Source organism: Orbicella faveolata, unplaced genomic scaffold, assembly GCF_042242905.1.
Source record: "Orbicella faveolata isolate gen_17 unplaced genomic scaffold, um_ofav_v1 contig_12, whole genome shotgun sequence".
Lineage (NCBI taxonomy): Eukaryota > Metazoa > Cnidaria > Anthozoa > Scleractinia > Merulinidae > Orbicella > Orbicella faveolata.
Window position 1 is genome coordinate 9,617,501 of NW_028301539.1, and position 18,655 is coordinate 9,636,155.

At 37.3% G+C, this 18,655-nt stretch overlaps 2 protein-coding genes across 11 annotated transcripts in view; one reads left to right on the top strand and one right to left on the bottom strand.

Annotated features, from left to right (window-relative positions):
- LOC110040240 (endothelin-converting enzyme homolog) overlaps positions 1-16,830 on the top strand; it is a 44,579-nt gene extending 27,749 nt beyond the window's left edge. For all 6 annotated transcript variants that reach the window (XM_089283633.1, XM_089283637.1, XM_089283635.1 and 3 more), the window contains 12 exons: positions 169-391; positions 1,209-1,307; positions 10,419-10,496; positions 10,889-10,992; positions 11,077-11,135; positions 11,568-11,619; positions 11,963-12,030; positions 12,213-12,337; positions 13,495-13,560; positions 14,489-14,587; positions 15,449-15,525; positions 15,822-16,830. In XM_089283633.1, the coding sequence (XP_089139759.1) occupies positions 169-391; positions 1,209-1,307; positions 10,419-10,496; positions 10,889-10,992; positions 11,077-11,135; positions 11,568-11,619; positions 11,963-12,030; positions 12,213-12,337; positions 13,495-13,560; positions 14,489-14,587; positions 15,449-15,525; positions 15,822-15,921 (1,150 nt within the window). In that variant the 3' untranslated portion in view covers positions 15,922-16,830. The remainder of the gene's footprint in view (positions 1-168; positions 392-1,208; positions 1,308-10,418; positions 10,497-10,888; positions 10,993-11,076; positions 11,136-11,567; positions 11,620-11,962; positions 12,031-12,212; positions 12,338-13,494; positions 13,561-14,488; positions 14,588-15,448; positions 15,526-15,821) is intronic.
- LOC149116502 (uncharacterized) lies at positions 3,883-10,165 on the bottom strand. Of its 5 annotated transcripts, XM_089283745.1 has the most exons (6): positions 9,530-10,165; positions 7,234-7,322; positions 6,384-6,501; positions 5,796-5,938; positions 5,115-5,240; positions 3,883-4,792 (listed from the first exon to the last, which is right to left on the bottom strand). In XM_089283745.1, exons 4-6 carry the CDS (start codon positions 5,900-5,902, stop codon positions 4,687-4,689), a joined length of 339 nt encoding a protein of 112 aa, XP_089139871.1. In that variant the 5' UTR covers positions 5,903-5,938; positions 6,384-6,501; positions 7,234-7,322; positions 9,530-10,165; the 3' UTR covers positions 3,883-4,686. The 5 variants fall into 5 exon arrangements, with proteins under 5 accessions (XP_089139871.1, XP_089139870.1, XP_089139873.1 ...); XM_089283744.1 differs by having other exon boundaries at positions 6,384-7,322; XM_089283747.1 differs by lacking the exon at positions 5,796-5,938 and having other exon boundaries at positions 9,530-10,163.
- Positions 16,831-18,655: the final 1,825 nt, after the last annotated feature.

The window sequence follows — 18,655 nt, forward strand, 5'->3', positions numbered from 1 at the left end:
GTTAGTGGATTTGTACTAAAATTTCGATAGAAACACAGTACATGTTTTCTATTTCTTTAACTATATATTAATAATAAAATCTTTATTATTTTGTCCATTGTGTATGAGTTATGTTGGCGAAACTGCTACCGTAGAGACTGAACAGTTTCTGTTTATCCGCGTTTTCAGAGTGATCGCTAATTACATGATGTGGCATGTGGTACTTCGTTTCTCTTCACATTTGAACTTCAAGTTTAGAGAGGTTTTCAAAAATTATCGCCAAGCTATATCGGGGACCACCGCCGAAGATCCACGCTGGCAAGATTGTCTTAGTGTGGTAGATAGCTCGTTTGGCATGGCATTTGGTCTGCTGTTTGTTGACGAGACATTTGAAGGGGAGAGCAAGAAGTCGGTAGGTAACAGGCATTCCGTAAAAAAAGCCCTGGGCTTATAGGGCATCATAAGGGTTTTGGTGGACTTATATACCGGGACGAGGGGCTTATATCCGGAGGGGGAGTTAATAACGGGTATTAAAAACAGCAGCAGCAGCGTTTTGAAATAAGCTGATGAAACCGACATCTAACAGTGTAAAAAGATGTCGATGTTTGAGAGTTTTATGTTCTTGGAAGCAAGAAACACAAGTGCGCAAAGTAAAGCCCTTTCTAAAATACCGGCTGGTATGGTGAGGTACACAAAGTAAGGTAAGGCTTATATCCGGTGGGGGAGGGGGCTTATAAACGAGGGAAGCTTATATCCGGAATTTTACAGTATCCTATTCAGACCGGTTCGGGGGACTTGAAGCCCTCACTAACTTTGAACGTTGACTTTTTCTCTAAAATGTATCTGGGTACAATTTGCTATGACATATCATTGACCAAGAATCTTGATGTTTCCATAAAGCTATATTGTGAGAGGAATCTTTTAATTTTTAGTCATTTGTAGCCTCTTTATACGTTTTAAAATTTTTGAGCCAGTTTTGGACGTTGTTTAACGTTATATAACAACCATAAAACCACGATCCATGATGGGGGCTGTTTGGAAATAATGACGTCCTTGGTGCGTCATATCTCGTCATCGTCATACGCCATGGACTAACCTCAAAGGAAATAAGGTAGCACCCTTTGTGACGTCACGCGTCACCGCCTCTCCCATCGACCCCCCCCCCCCTCCCCGCCTCCCACCTTCCATTCATTGGAGATCGTTCTGTCACCTTTAACTTCGTTTTGCAGGCTGAAGAGATGATTCACGACATCAGGCGGGTATTTCTTGCCAATTTAGAAAAGGTGGAGTGGATGGATGAGAAAACTAAACAAAGAGCAAAAGACAAGGTATTCCGCTCATCTACATTTTAGTTCAAGTTTCAATGAGATTTTAAGAAGAGCAAAATTTTCTGCGACGAACTCAACTATTACTCGTTGTGGCCGGCGCAGGGGCATTATGAATTGCGCGTTGTTAAGGTAGACATCGAATTTTCCGGATTGAAGTGCTAGCTGAGGTGACTGTGGTGTGTTCTTAAGCAAGACCAGAGAAAGACACTTGTCTCTTATTGACTCTGTTCACTAGGGAATAGAGATTGGTACTGGCGAGCTATTGGGACTTTTCTGTAGCGGTGTTTCACACTGCATATATCCCATTATGTTACCTCACCCGAGGTGTGTTCCTACTGCCCACTGTTACAGTTATGGAGGCATTCTTGATCGTTCTCTGTGTTTAAGCCAGTTGATGACATTTTGCTTTTAATAACTGATCTCTTGGGAAACCGTCAGTTTACTTTAAACACGCCATCATTTAGAAACGAACTTGATCAAAGAAATGTGAACTTTTAATTGTAAACCGTTTTATGGCTTGTTTCATGGGTATTTCACATACTAAAAAAGAAATTTGGCTTGATTCATGCCATATTCATATACTACCGGGAGTTTGCCTTTATTTTTTGTTGTTTTTCAGGTACACTAGAAAAGTTGTGTGCTATTTTTCATCCATTTTCACTAACGTGTAATCCATTTACTTGCTGCAATTTTGGTGGTGAAGGAAAATTGTCCATTTTGAATGATATATTTTAAACTAAATTTGCCGTATTTATTATACCCCTTTTTAAAATGATGATTTTCAAGCTTAAATGAAGTCTACTTCATATACTAGCATTTTCTACGTCAAATCGTAAATACAAAACCTTCAAAATTTGTGTATACGTTTAACAGGTATAAGAATCGAATAGAATATTTTCATCAATGAAAATACTTTCTAAATTTTCTATGACTGTAAAGATTTACAGGGGAAAAATTGTCACTTACTAAATCCATACCTCAGACCTGGAGTATGATATCTATACCTCAGACCTGAGGTATAACATCCATACCTCAGACCTGAGGTATAACATCCATACCTAAGACCTGAGGTATAACATCCATACCTCAGACCTGAGGTATAACATCCATATCTCAGACCTGAGGTATAAGACCCATATCTCAGACCTGAGGTATAACATCCATACCTTAGATCTGTAGTATAACATCCATACCTTATATCTGCAGTATAACATCCACACCTAAGAACTGAGGTATAACACCCATACCTCAGACCTGAGGTATAACATCCATACCTAAAACTTGAGGTATAACATCCATACCTCAGACCTGAGGTATAACATCCATACCTCAGACCTGAGGTATAACATCCATACCTCAGACCTGAGGTATAACATCCATACCTCAGACCTGAGGTATAACATGCATACCTCAGACTTGAGGTATAACATCCATACCTCAGACCTGAGGTATAACATCCATACCTCAGACCTGAGGTATAACATCCATACCTTGGATTGATCCAAGTTTTTGACTATCAATTCAAAAGTAAACTTGTAGTGGTATTTGTATTGGTGACCCATACTAAATAATTTACTACAATTTTGTAAATAGAAATATCGTGTTTTAAAGTATCACGGTAGTTCTGTAAAGTAAAAAATACGATAAACAATAAATATATAAACTTGTCGTATTTCAGTACATGAAAATTTGTCATTTTATATGAACTTGAAATGAAGTATAAGAAAATCCCTCAAAAATGGCATCTAGACCGTTCATAAATGTGAACTTGATCAAGTTCGTTTTTAAATGATCAGATGTTTTTAAATACCCGAGACGGGGTCAGGAGAAACATCGAGCTTTTCAGAAACATAACTCACTGATTCCCTCTCGACCAGTAATTAAGTGTACATTAGAGTTCAACGTTGTAAGAGAAAATAATATATAGATTTAGCCAAGCCTAAAAGTGGAGCTCGTGAGTTATATTTTGGAATGTTGTTACTGATGAAAATAATCCAAGATGTACATGTATGTGAAGTAAACTGCGAGCGATTTTATAGTTTCAGCCCGAACTAGGATTACATCAGCAGATCGAGGTGTAAGATGGTGTGATGATGAAAATAGAGCCATGATTTCAAGCATTTCAGGGGAGCCACCAAAAATGTTGATCACATAACAGAACTGTCTTCTGTGATTTTTGGTGGCATTTCCTGTTCTTTCTTATTGAGAAAGACAAGACATTGTTGTTAATCATTATATTCTTTCTTAGTGAACAACTGGGACTCCCGCACAAAAGAAGTTTACACATTTTTTTGTTGTGGGGTATGACTGAAATGCAGTGGTTATAATATACTCAGTCCCCAAATTTCTACCAAATGAAATCTCACAAAAATACCAAAGTAGTATACACATGTAAAAAGTTAAAAAGTTTTGTTTTCTAACTTGATCCCCAAAGACAGTTAGCTATCATCATTTTTGTATGGAGTCTCCTCCTGCTGAAAGGGTTTGCACCATCTCTCAAAGTATAAGTATAAGCAAAATCACTCTGGCATGAACGATAAATATGATATTGTGTTGCTGATCATGAATACTTGCATAGGCTTCTGATAATAATTTTATTATTCAATTCCAATGTGATTTGTTCTTTTTCTCGACTGAGATTGTGCACTACAGGAGCTGTTATTGGGTTCCATTAATTAATTTTGTTACGATTAAATTATACCAAGAATTATAGGTAAGCTATAAGTAAGTTATATTATGTACGTGTATTTTGTCTGCACTACACAACCAAACGTACACAAAGATTATGAGGCATAGGTACATTTGTCAGAAAAAGCCAGCATATCCAAGATATGTTTTGATTGACACATCAATTAAAGATAATTTACAGCAAAATGGATAAACAATACATCAATATCCTGCATGCACCAAAGCTGGACAGGAGGTTATAAGGCAATCATTTAAACAACAGATTGAAATAATTTATAAATTAGAGAACACTATTTGTACATCACTAGGGATCAAATTAACCTTATTGGACGTTGCGAATGGCAAGGCTGTCGGTAGAATGTCAAATTTCGCGACTCTTTCTTTCTGCAAAAATACTAATCCTGCAACTTTGCTGAGGACCCAGTTCTCCATTTCGTGTTGGCAAAATATTAATCTATGCCATGCCCAATGCAGGTTATCACAAAATTGATTTAAGAGCAACATAAACCAAGCACAATAAATATCATTTTTAAGCCAAAAAAGCAATTATTTTAATAAACCATGACATAATGAGTAAACTATCTCTCAGAAAAACTGATTAATTTAACAGACACTTTAAATAATTAGTTAATACATGTATCATAGGTGTTTCTTAATAATGTAATACAGTTCATGTGTCACAATGTTGCAGCTACAGCTGTATGATATTACTTCTCTCAGTATGGGTTGCAGAACTCAACTTCCAAGTCAGTTTGTTCAATGAACTTAGTGTAGAAATTAATATGGCATCAAGTTGTCTGTGAATATAGAGAAACCAAACAAAGCATTACAATCTTAAGTCATAAAATATTGAACTCTTTTACATGAATGTACAATGTATGTTTCATTAATATTGGGGATCTCTCAGAAGCTGCATCTATGATGATTTAATTTGCTCCCAGTGCATTTTTTATGGAACTTTTCACACATTAATATCTCTGTCATGACAGTGGTCTCTGTGTTCTACAACAATTAGTACACAAGAAAAATACACTCAGAAAGATATTGTTTACAATAAAAATCAATCCCTATAAGCAATCATAAGGACCTTGAATTTATATTTCTTTAGAAAGATCTCACCTGGCCATGGTTGCTTTGAAAATATTTGATGTTTTTATCCAGGCTGCCCATGTGTACACTGTTGGTATATTGACTGACAGGAACAGGGATGTAATCATTCTGTGTATAGCTGCTACTTGAACACCACTGAACATACAAAGACATATCAATTATAATTTATAACCAACAAATGACATTCCTTTCATTGATATACAGTGTACTTCATTGCTAGTTGTTTACTGAGTGTCTACAGTAGTGAATCAAATGCTAGGGGGATGGTACCAAAACTTTCACAGTGGCAGGCTCTACCCTGAGATGCAAAGCAAACATATATAACTGTTATGAACTTGGCGACTTGCTTTTGAGCGCACATACAATTTGGTTTAAACAAGAAACTGGAACATTGCAGTACAACAGTGTGCACAGTCCCAATCAAAGGGCCATCCAGGCTGTGGAAAATCTGAAAATCGGACTTTGTCACTGGATAAATACTGATGTTGTTGCTGACTTAATCAGAGTGTGCAGTTCCAGAAGATATTTACACCCAACACCCATTCATGGCCAGTTATTAGAAATTCCAAAGTAACAGGAGGAGGGAGCTCTTAAAGAAAAAAACCTCCATATGGGGTATGAATCTTTTCTTGAAGAAAACAATGTCTGAGAAATCATTAATTACAAAATATGCTTTAAGAAATATCTTACCTGGTAAGGCAAACTTTCAGAAAGTTTTGTAATCTAGACTGGCTGGCCAGTTCATACATTTGACAAGTTGACACCGGGCATGTTTGTAAATTTGTGTGCTTCAGCATCACATTACAATGTAGTCATGTAGTAGCATTGGTCAACTGAAAACAGCATAATTTGGTTAATTAATTTACACTGTACATTATTTGGTTAAATATTAGTGTAAATCGTAGCACACCAACAGATGACTATTAAAATTAATTTACAGAACATACTGGCAGCTAAATCATAACAAGTGAAAAATCGAGCATGAGCCATTTACATGTACATGTAACAGCCCTCACCTCAGAACTGTCATAGATACAATATATTTTCAAACTCGCTGAAATTTCAGATTATTCAATATTAACATGCACGTACATCTTTAACAGTGTGTTTGCTTTACATTCACTTTACACACAACTGGTATCCACCATAGGCAGACTTTTAAGTTTGCCTTTGAAAATAAATTGCGTCAACTAATGCATCTTTCATTACCTATTCTTGTGACAAAATGACACAAAATCCAAGTACAAGAAGTCATAAGCATAAAACTAACTTAATTACCTGGTAATGCTTACAGCACCTCTTACTGTCTGCATATGCCGTCCATAAACTGGTACTGCCTTGACAATACTCATTATTTTTCTGATCACATCTTTTAAAATGTCACTGTTAAATAATCCTGAAAAGGCAAATGCATGAAATGTTATGCCTTTGGCACTCACCACATACCTTTACATGATGTACAATGTACACCAAGTCACGATCGACATTCACAATTCTTTTTACTTCCATTGTAACTTTTTTTGTAACTTTTTGCAGTGTCATTTTCCCTCACTTGAAGACAGGACTTCCACATTAGGTGGTAATTCTCTATGAATTCACAGGGAATGATAAGTAAATGGTGACTAACTTTAGCAAAGGAGGCATTCAAATGTCAGATTTTAATGTTAAGTTCATAACTTTACATTTCTCTGTGTGTGTATATACATATATGTATATACATATAATATATATAGATTTTCAGAGTTGGATTATTTGGTCGAAGACATTTATTGCTACTCAGAGTTTCATGTTCCTTGCGAAGCAATCATCAGGCAACTGCCAAAAATAACGGATACGTAAGAAGATATACAACATTTGAAAATACAGAACAATGCCCAGTGGCGTGACATGCAGAGATATGATTGGTAAAGCTAAGCAAGCACGGTCTTACCTTCGACCAAATAATCCAACTCTGAAAATCTACACATCGCTCTAGTTTACCTATTGAGCACTTAAGTTAAGCTGATGAAATCTTCAATTCATTATGTTATTACATTATATATATATAATGACTCAGTGATTGCACCGGTAGAATCCAGGTGTGCTGGTGAAAGAGACGTTCTGAACATTCTGAACTTTTTCCCCTTACCTGTAATAGGATGACTAATACGAATTGCAATTCACAACCAACACCAACATCAGGTTATAACTGTATACACATGTATATTTTGTTGTCTTCTGTTCTCATAAAAAAAATAATAATAAACCTTTAAAACCCTCCATAAAGTTCACACTCATTATAACACTGCTACATGTAGTGCTGTTTAACTGGAAATCAATTTGACTGAAACTGTTGAAACAGCTCTGTCAAAATTGTTTCTAGCAGTTATTAGGCAGGATAACAGAATATGCAATCATTTAATACAAAGTAAAGGCCAGAGATACACCCATGTTAGTTATTTGTTAGGATTTGGTGAGTTTCTGTGTCAGGTATGGTGAAAAATAATGGACTCTAGGTTGCAAAAATGAAGGTTCCTGAGACATTTTGACAGGGCTGAGAGGAATTAATAGATTTACAAAAGAAGGAGAAGTTCTTGCCCTGTCCAGTTCTCTGTTATAAAAAATATCTTTTACATACATTTGTTATATATGGTTTGCGTTTTGAGCCAATGTAATGCACGGTCTGATTTTCTAGCTAGTACATTATTTCCATTTACATGGTACATGTACATGTATACGTCGGTAAAATCGTAAAACATCACGTGTGACAAATATAAAAATGAAATGTCCAATATGTAATAATTTTAAAATACTTAACACTGAAATGAATCTAACTCTTTACTTAAAAATTATTCTCCTGTAATGCCCATGGGCCAATTACCGGCCTGCTAAAAGGTCTTAAAACAAAGCAAAAGGAAATTAAGAAAACCACTGCTTTTTTCCTGAAAATTGTCGCGACTGAAAACAATGATTGAATACTCTGAGAGTGCATTCTATTACCCTGACGAGATAAAATTTTATGAGAATAGAGAATTCACAAAGTTATATCACAAACGAATTGGTACTGGACAGAACAAAGGAAACAGCCAGGAAGAAACCAAAACTTTCTTCGACGAACAAAAAAGTAAAGCACAACAAAGAAAACAGTCAGTGACACTTGGTTAATAAGTTAGTGAATCAAAAAAAATCAAATCAAATCAAAATTAGTGTGAAGAAGAGAGCAGAGAGAGAGAGAGTGGAGCAAGGAATGCACTCTCACCAACTAAATTTTGAATGTATATATGTAAAAGTTATTTTTATTACCGAGAAATGGTCAGGGCAAGGACTTCTACGCCCTAATTTTTTTCTAAGTGTGTAAATGTCATTTTCACTGTTCATTATTGAGTAAAGCTCTTAGCATTTTGTTTTTAATTAGTACTATCTTACTTTTATGGAACATTTCCAAGTGTAAATACCACACTGGGGAATAACATCTCATTAGGAAAATAGGGGCTATGTACCCCCAACCAAAAGCAGTCGCACTAATAAAATGAAATAGCAAATCAAAATCGAAGTAGAGCTTTATTTGCCGACAGGGTTTACATGCATAATCGTCTACTCGACATTTCGACCACAAGCATTTCACCAAGACGAACTAACTGGACAACAACAATTAAAATAAAACGAGGAAATCTACATAATATAAACACAATATGCATATCACTACATCTCAGTATCAAACAGCAAATCCCTTCTCAATGAAGGATGGCCGAATGAAAGAAAGGATGAAGAAAATTCGTTTAAGCTTGCAGTGTTAAAGTTTAACAATTATTCACGTTTAAGTATAGATTTAAATATCACAGTGTGTATTTTTGCCGACGGCTTAATTTAGCTTTGCAGTCATTTTATCGGCGGTACTGCTTTACCAGTCTTCAACCAAATTAAACTGGAAATTCCCCCCCAAGCATTTCACCAAATCGAATAAATTGAACTAACAAAACGAGGAAACACTTTGTAATCACAAGACGTAAATATTCACAGAGGAACGTCAAAAGTAAATTTAGAAAATCTTGTTCGCTTCGGCTTAAAATGGTTTGTTGACCTATCTTGGTTTAAGAAATTTTTGTAGTCTAGGAAGCGGTTGTGCCAACTAACACAGAGAAAACTTCAAAACTCGCCCGGCAGTGTTTACAAATACAGGTTTTTTTTTTAAACGTGACGACGAAACTCGAGACAAAACTTGATTTGTTTACAATTTGCAACTTACAACTGCTTACAACAACCTCCACGAAGCCACTCACGTGTTATTGTTATGAGCGCGATTAAACCTATGTAATTTATAAAATGCCTCACAGCATGGCTTCAAATAAGGAAGACTTTAAAAAGGATTCCTATTAAAAATAAGCTTATCTCGCCGAGGCAACTTCATAATTTCCATAGCAAACGGCACAACAAACGTCACTTACCTCAAGTTGGCAATTCACTTCGGCCAGTGTAAATCTTCCAGGCAGAACCGAACTGATCTAATCTTTTCGATAGATCAACGAATCAACCACTTTTTTCCGCCGTGTTTTCTGTTTTGCAACTACTCTAAACACACAGTTCTCTAGTTCGTCACCTGATGTTAATCATGTGACTTTTCTTGCTCGGCTGCACAGCATCTCGACGCGCGAATTAACTCGAACAGTTCTGTAGTCGTCGGGTATTTCGTCTCCTTTCTATAGTCCTCATTAGCTTTGCTTCACGGCATTGTTCCGTTTTATTTCATCCCCTTTCTCTAGTCCTTGACTCGCTATAATTCACGGCAGTGTTCAGTACTGTTTCGCCTCCTTCCCCAGCGTTGGCCCGCTCTCTTTCACGATCTTCTTCGCTACTTCTTTGCCTGTTAATTCTTGCTTTCTGTTTCTGTTTTATGCTTCAGTGCAACCCCATCTTTAAAACGTTAGATCAACCTCCGCTATCATTTGTTGACAAGACAAATAGAAATGAGTTTTCTTTTCTTTAAAAATCCCGCCAAAAAAAGATGGCATCTCTCGGTTCCCCACTTTGCGTTACCCCGAGGCTCCTCTCCCCCTCCCCCAGAGTCTGTACGGACGGCGTTCGCTCGCTCGCTCGCTCGTACGGTGACATCATAACCAAATTTTCTCGGCTTGATGGGTTTACCCAAATTTCTAAGGAATGGGGCCCTGCTCGCGCGCCTTCGGCGCGCGGGAGCTCCGCTAAAAGGCAAATGCAAAAGACATGAAAAATCACATATTAAAGAATCGTGAACTTTCAAAGATGCAATTTTTTGTTGTAGTTTATGTCTTTCCTCGGGTGAAATGTCAAATGAAATGCAATTTTATATTCTTACAGGCTGAAGCAATACGCGAAAACATTGGCTATCCTGAATACTTAACAAACAAAACAGCGTTGGCTAAGATGTTTAAGGGGGTAAGTATTTTCAGAAAATCATTTTTTAATCTCTCATCTTTGAACCGTCCTCTTGAGTTTTAAAACTTGTCACTTATGTCAGAAAATTGCTAAAGTTAATCATAAAAAAGTCGAAATTTATACAAATGTTAAGACTGAAAAGAAAGTGAAAGGAACTTAGCATAATATCATTAAGACAAGAAGGTAAATTGAAAACTTGGGTAGTGCATGGCTACAATAGAAAGTGACAAGTCACTTGAGCACAAAGATTGACCCCCAGATTCTCCATGATAATTTTAGGACACTTCATAGGTACGAAATCAAGGTGGATACATTTTGAATTCCCTGCCTACCGAGGAAGAAAACTAAATTGTCTTAATGATTCTGATTTCATTTCTTTGTCTTTCAAACAGTTTGACGTTAAAAAGGATCAGTATTTCAAAAACATCCTGCAATCTTACACATATTTTAACTTGAAAAATTACGCCAAACTGGGCAAGCCCGTGGACAAAGAGAGGTAGGATAGCGAAGAAATATGTTAAACATTGCACGTTAATCCCAACGTTTGCCAAGTAAATAACCCCGTTATGTTTTACGACAGGTGGTCCATGACACCTCCCACAGTCAACGCTTACTACTCGTCGATTGATAACAAAATAGGTGAGTGTGACTTCGTCTTCAAGTTTCTCCGTAGCTCTGTCAGCTCACTGTCTTTCCCTCTTTACCAGGCAATGGGTTCTAAAGTTGTGCAGCTACAGCATTAGTTGTATGCAGAATTTAATCGAAAGCAGTCGTAAGTTATTTCTAAAAAACAGAAAAAAATTAGAAAAAATGAAAGAAATGAGGATGGCGTCTCGGGTCAATACAGATATACACGAAAAATATATATATATGAAATAAGATAAATCATTTTATTGAAGTGTCATGGTATTTAGCGTTGCTATGCTAATTTGGAACACTAAAGATCGGGAGATCATTGTCACAAAATAGAACAAGAATTGAGCAAAAAAATGAGTATAGTTGTTCTTGCTTGTTGTGAAGCTAAATAATAAACTCATCAATGAATCGCCTGTTTACTCCATCTGCCTTTAGCATTTCCTGCTGGTATATTACAGAAACCTTTTTATGATCATCGATACCCCAAGTGAGTATGAACTGGAAACTGACTCGTTTTCCACTACAGAAAGTTAGTTAAAAGTTCTTCAGTCGAAGGCGGTGTCATTCAGTCATTCAGTCAGTCAGTCAGTAAGCCAGTCAGTCAGTCAGTCAGTCTGTCTGTCCGTCCGTCCGTCAGTCAGTCAGTCCGTCAGCCATCCTTCAGTCTGTCAGTCAAGTCTGTCTGTCTGTCTGTCTGTCAGTCAGTCACTTAGTCACCTAGCCACTCAGTCACTCGGTCACTCAGTCACCTAGTCAGTCACACAGTTCGCCTGCGTCTATTTTTCTACGTCCTCATTTGTTGCAATGTATTTTATTATCATTCCGTTTAGGGCCTTAAACTATGGAGGAATCGGGATGGTGGTTGGACACGAAATTACTCACGGTTTCGATGACAATGGTAAGACTACATACATCTTATTCGATAGCTACGAGTGCAGAGTATAATTATCATTTAATAGCAGTTCTATCCCCTCTTAACCACCCCTCCCCCCCCCCCCCCCGCCCATCGCTGCTCCCTCCCTTTCTGAAACCAGGAGTCGAGGAAAGGTCACACTGGAAAAAAATGTTTTGTGTTTTTAGGGCGGCTGTTCAACAAAGACGGAAACCTTAAAAAATGGTGGTCGAACAGCTCCATTTCTGCTTTCAAGAATAAAACACAGTGCTTGGTAGACCAGTATTCCAAATACGTCTTTCATACAAAGAACGTAAGTCACCCTTTGAACCTCCTTTAAACCTCCTTTAAATGTTTGTCGCCGTATCTGTGACAGAAATTCTAAACTCACCCATGATTGGTAGGGGACGCCTACTTAAGAGATGGTTTGAATCACCTGACGCTGATTCACAAATTTGTGCAGATGCAGGGAAAATGATATTTTCGATCTTAATTAAACCAAAATTATCAACTCTGATTGGTTTTTTAGCGCGTCTAGTTGTCTCGTAAGTGGTCCGTAATCACGTGGGTGTCCAATTACAGGTATCCAATTTCAATTATGGAATTCTGCACAAATTTCTGAGTAATAGTCACTGGACCGAGTGGAGAACAGTTCATTAAGTAATCGAGCGGATAATTCCAAAATAAGAACGCGCATCGAGAGGCCGAATTTAAAAAATATACGTGGACGAAAATTAAAGAATTATCCCAAAAATTTGCATGTGGACGCCTCGTCCTATGCACTCGACAAATTAGCGAGAAACTAACACAATCATGCGTGGAGACTGGTAATGAATACACCTGCTACGCATTTTACAGTTTAAAATTGAAACAATTCTACTTCTCATTCATCCACCTCCTCGGTGGCTCGCCGCGATCGTCTAGTGGTTAGGACACTGCGTTGTGGCCGCAGTAACCCAGGTTCGAATCCTGGTCCCGGCATATTTGTTTTGTTTTGGTTTTTTTATTATTATTATTTGTTTGTTTTCTTTTCCTGTTTGTTTGTTTTTTTGCTCTTTTTCTTTTAAATTTTAAATCACTTCCAATGTATGTTTTAAAAGGGCTTAAGTTTCCAATATGTTACATGAAGCATAATGATATGAACTGAGAAAATTCAAATCACAAATTTACTTCATTTGTATTTCCGCAGTTCACCAATCACATCGTTTTCATGCCATGGTTTCTTCTTTCCTCGATGAAGTCAATAACTTGGGCTTCTCGCAATGAGCGGGTCTTCAAAGCTGAGTTGGTAAAAAAAACCCTGCTAACTCAGAGATCGTGGGTTCGAACGAATCTCGTTGAAGTTCAGAAAATCTGTTTCTTCGGGCTCAATTTGTTATTGCTTCAATTAATTATAAGTAGCGATTATAACTGCGATGGTCGCACTTCATTTCACTTAATTTGATTTAACATTTGTTGCACGTTACACAGCTGAACGGTAAGCAAACACTTGGAGAAAACATCGCCGATAATGGCGGCATCAAGCAGGCTTTTCAGGTATGCTCCTCTTTGACCTTAAAGAACATTTGTTGTACTAGTAATATCATGATTTTATTCTCGAGATCTTCGTGCTTTCAGAGTTCTGTTATGTTTTAAGTTACTCGCTTTTTACTCAGGCTATATCCTCTAACTCCTAAATGTTATTGCCATGCATCCTTATTCCATTCGAGTTTAAAGGAGCTACGTCACGATTTGCGCATGTTGAAAGTTTAGCCTCACTTTTTTCAAATTCGTCATTTGTAATCCGTGTTGATCTTCTCCATCGTTAGCCATCCTTGTTCCTTTATAGTTTATCATTATCTCTTTGGTGTTTTTCTATCTTGTTAAACTGTTATTTTCAGGTTTCCCACCATTTAACGGTAATTTTGTATGTAGCCAAAATAACTCCAAATACCGTGACTGAGCTCCTTTGACAAGTTCTCCCTTAATTATTATTATTATTTAAACCTTAGTTTAGCTCTACTTTAGTTCCTTTTCGATTTAAAAAGTGTCTATTTTCCTTTTGGCATTTTATTTCCTCCTTAACTGCAATTTGTTCTCCATGATTACCTGGGCTTTTTTTTTGGATTCCTTCAATTGCGACATGTCTCGCCTCTGTTAGAGCCGATCAATATTTCTCATTAGCTAAGAACGTGGTTCAGTTCGGCGTTATATCGCTTTATTTCTACGCCAACTGAAATACATACTCAATTCAGTTTTTATGAGCCTATTAATATGGTGTTTGATTAATTACAGATCTTCTGTGCAGTCTTTAACATCGTCGAGCTAAAGCGCGAACAAACTCGTGCTCCTCCGTCGCTCTCGCACTCTCGCTCGCTCTTGCACGCTCACGCTCGCTCGCTCTCGCACGCACGATCGCTCGTTCTCTTTTTACTTAGCGGACAAAACGATTAACATAAACACACTGCAATCTTTCCGTCCTCAGGCCTATCAGAACTGGAAGAAGAGACGAGGTCCTGAACCACCGCTTCCTGGAATGGAAGATTTTACTAATGAACAGATCTTTTTCCTTGGGTTCGCTCAGGTTTGTGAAGGATTTTCCGCGCCCTTTTTTAATTCTTTTCGCTTTTTTTTCGAGGGGCACGTTTGCTATGGAAACCTAGCACCATATAGTCTTAAATCTTACAATTACGATTGGTGCTGGTGAGAAACTTAGACTTGAATCCAACGGCAGCCACTCTTGCTTCAATGGAAACAGCAACAAAAAATAATTACTAAATGTTTTCATGCACTATAACAAACAAGAGAAACCGTATTCTACATTTCAAGCGCCAATTATAACATACGACGCGCAGCGAAGTATATATTTCATTGGCTGAAACGTTTTGTAAATTGCATTTCTAAATAAAATAATGATGTTGTTGAAATTTCAAAAAAAGATTAAAAGAACTAAATGTGGTGAAACACTGTCTCGACTGTACATGTTTGATGTATCTTTTCAATCAAAGCTAAAACGAAGAAGAAAAGAGAGAAATAACAGTAGTCAGATATTCAAACACCGTCACCGTCACGATTTTCTTTCGATAAACTTGATGAATGATGAGCGAGTTTGAGACATTTTACGGGCATGTAAATCTTTATCAGAAAAGGTGCAAAGAAACCGAACATTTTAGTGCCATTAATTATATATTCTTTCAAGAAAAAACTATCTTTGGTATTTTTGAAAACACTAGCCAACACTCACTTGAGTTTTTAAATGTACTTAGGAGAACAATAGTACATTTTTGAATTTTCGACGAGTGGACAGCCTTTTGTTGTTTTTCACAACCAAGTTTTCTTCGTAGGGAGACTTTTATTGATTTTAACATAATTGTAAGACGCCCAAGTGTCAGAAAAGCCAGCTATAAAGACCATCCTGATCATCTTTGCCGTTTTTCCATTCCAGATTTGGTGTAGCAAATACCGTCCTGAGACAGCCATGAGACAGGTGGACTTTGGAGTACATAGTCCTGGAATGTATAGGTAACGCTCTAAATGATATTTCATGAAATACCCGCTGCACGTATGCCTAAACCTTTGGTTCTCGATGACCCCTTTCTCCCCCCCCCCTCTCACGCTTCCAGCCTGGGCAGGAACCGTACCATGTGTGTGGGTGTGGGGCAGGGGGCGAAGGAGCAGGGGAAAGGGGGGAAGAAGTAAGGGGGATTGGAAAGAGGGGACATGGGACCTCCGTGTATTCTTCCCCTTCGTTTTCTCCTGTCATCCCAACAAGGATTTGATATTCTCTTAAATAATTATTCCTTTGATTTTCCTCTCAGGGTTATTGGTCCTCTGTCGAACTTTGACGAATTCGCCAAGGCTTACAGATGCCCAAAAGGATCCCCCATGAATCCTGAGAAAAAATGCGCTGTCTGGTAACAAGCCCGTTGGTCATTTAGCGTTGGTTTTCAGAAGATCTTTTTCAACAGAGAGAGCTGTTTACTATTTGTAATGTAGGTTGACAGCGACGACAGAAAGACCCCTCTTCACACAAGTGACGAATATGTCTTAGTTTATGTGTAAACTGTAGCAAAACTCATTGCTTGCTATGACAAATCTTAATTGAGCTAAGATTGTTCTAGCAGCGGGCAGCATAGGTCTCAAAACTCCAGGTACAACCTTGTACAAGGGATGTTGAGTTTAATTTTAACGTTGGTTTTTTTTTTCCTTTGTAACGTTTGCATTGGTTTTCAGAAGATCTCTATCGACAGAGAGAGCTGCTTATTATTTGTAATGAAGGCTGTCGACGACAGAAAGACCTCTAGCTTTTAAGACACGCAAGCAACTTTCAATATTTCTTAGGTTAGCTATATAGGTGTATAAGTTGTACTGTAGGAGAACTAATAGCTCGGTTTGGCAAATGTTAACTGAGCCAAGAGTTCTCTAGCAGCGGGCAAGCTAGAGCTCAAAATACCAGTTACAAACTTTTACAAAGGACGCTGAGTTTCCTTTTAACACCACTTTGTAATTACGACCAAATTTAAATGTTTTTTTTATTTTTTTTAATCACTCAATTGACAACTCTGCAGGAGAATTACAACCGTTGAGTTTAAAATATCTCCTTTATCAGCTTCTTAGTATTTCCTTCCCAATCTGGAACGCGGATCTCTTGCCATTCCACATGCGTAATATTTGCTTCAAGCCTTTTTAACTTATACCTATCAATATACCCTTCACTGTTACTGTTGTATCATCCGGCATGCATTATTTTGCATTTTAAAAACAGTTTTACATTATTGCTGTCAATTGCCAATAAATTGTCAATAAAGAACACCGTTTTTGCTTTAACTCTGCATTTTTCCCATCGAATAAATTCGCAATTGAGCTCACAATCTGTCGGGGTGTTTTTGTTTTCTTTTCACGCTTCTTTACAGAAATATGAATATGCAATAGTCTTCATTTGGCGCGAAAATATGCTCGGATATTTGTCCGTGGACATAATTTCGTCCCGAGAAGCAAACAGTTTTCCGACAGCTTCAAGGAACAGATGCTGTCTTAATAAAAACTGAAATTCCCAGTTTTTGTCTTAAACCAAGAACGATCTACCCCACCCAATCTAATTATATTTGCATAATACAAAAACGTCAATAACTCTAAAGCGAAGAAAGATATTTCAAAAAGAAAAACGCCATTCTTCTGTATTTTGAAAGGCCTTTGAAATAAGCAGAAATTATTTTTCATGTCACTTGCACTTTAAGACCGGGTATCCTTCCTTCACGGTTGTGATTTTCTTTGTTGTAACTTGATGAATAATTAATGAGTTTGAAAATGGTATAAAAAATCAATACTTGAGCACAGAAAAAAGTTCAAAGTGGGTATTCGAAGAAAAGTTACTTTCTCTTCCCATGTGCTCCAAAATAAAGCTATCTATTCAATCAAGTCGCCTTATAACCCATCATCAAATACTTCATTTTGAAGATCTGGTTCGTTGACTTTGCAAAACAGCGACGGATCAACTGTATTGTGTGGCGGTACTTAAGAAAAGCACCCGCTGCCAGCCGTGAGTTAGAAGTAGAGCAAGCTACATTCACGCCATTAGTTTTTAGCACGACGGGTGGAATGGCAGTGGAATGTAATCGATATCATAGTAGACTTGCTGAGTTAGTTGCTACAAAGAAGGGCGAAAGTTATGCGACTACCATGTCATGGATTAGGGCAAGAGTATCTTTTGCGCTGCTGAGATCAGCGTTACTTTGTTTAAGAGGCTCGCGAACTCCTAGGAGAGTCCACCTAGAACTGTCGGACATTGATTTAGATATCGAAAAAGGACATGCAAATATTCGTTAAGGCAATTGAGAATGCTATTTGTGGGGAACTCTAGCCGAAGCCACGGACACTGAGCCAAGAAGTGGACCTGGATATAGCTACAGTGTATTTTTAAAGTAGAGTTTTTGCCATTTAAATGTGTAGAGTATTTTTTACTATTCTTATTTAAATTTTTTTCGACAAATGATAATAGACAAATTTATAAGGGTTGTAAAGAATGAGTGTAATTTGTAATTCGTTTGTAAGTTAGTATTTCCCTGACATATATATTGTCCTAAGAATTTTTACAGTTGTAACTTTTTATAAGCCACTAATAAACATTATTATTAGCAAAAAAAATTATTATTAATATTATTTTTTAATTTATAATGCTAGATAACAACAACAACAATACCAGAAATAACGAAAGAAATGGCAATCGTACGTTTTCGTACGCTGAGGGGTCATGCACTTTTTACCACTTGTGGCGTCATCGATTTAGGCGTCAATAGGTTATTCTTGATAAACAGATAATAGAGGTAGGATAGATCTATCTGCACAACTGTCCGTTTTGGATATCAACCGCATTCTTACGTGGCTACTTGAGAAAAAGGCGAGCAGGTTTTGGTGAAAAATAGGTGGTGAAATGGCCCGTTCAACCTAAAATCGATCAAGGTTTCATTTCCAGACTTCAAACATAAACAACACCGACCTTTTTAGGGCTGTCAGAAAGGATATGAAGAGCAAAAGCTAGCAAGAGTAAAAAAAGGCGACAAAAAGGAAAGGAAAAGGCTAAGTAAAACAAAATCGGATCAGGCCAGCATGATCCAAAGCAAAACATTGTACATCTTGGTACCTAATCCTCAGG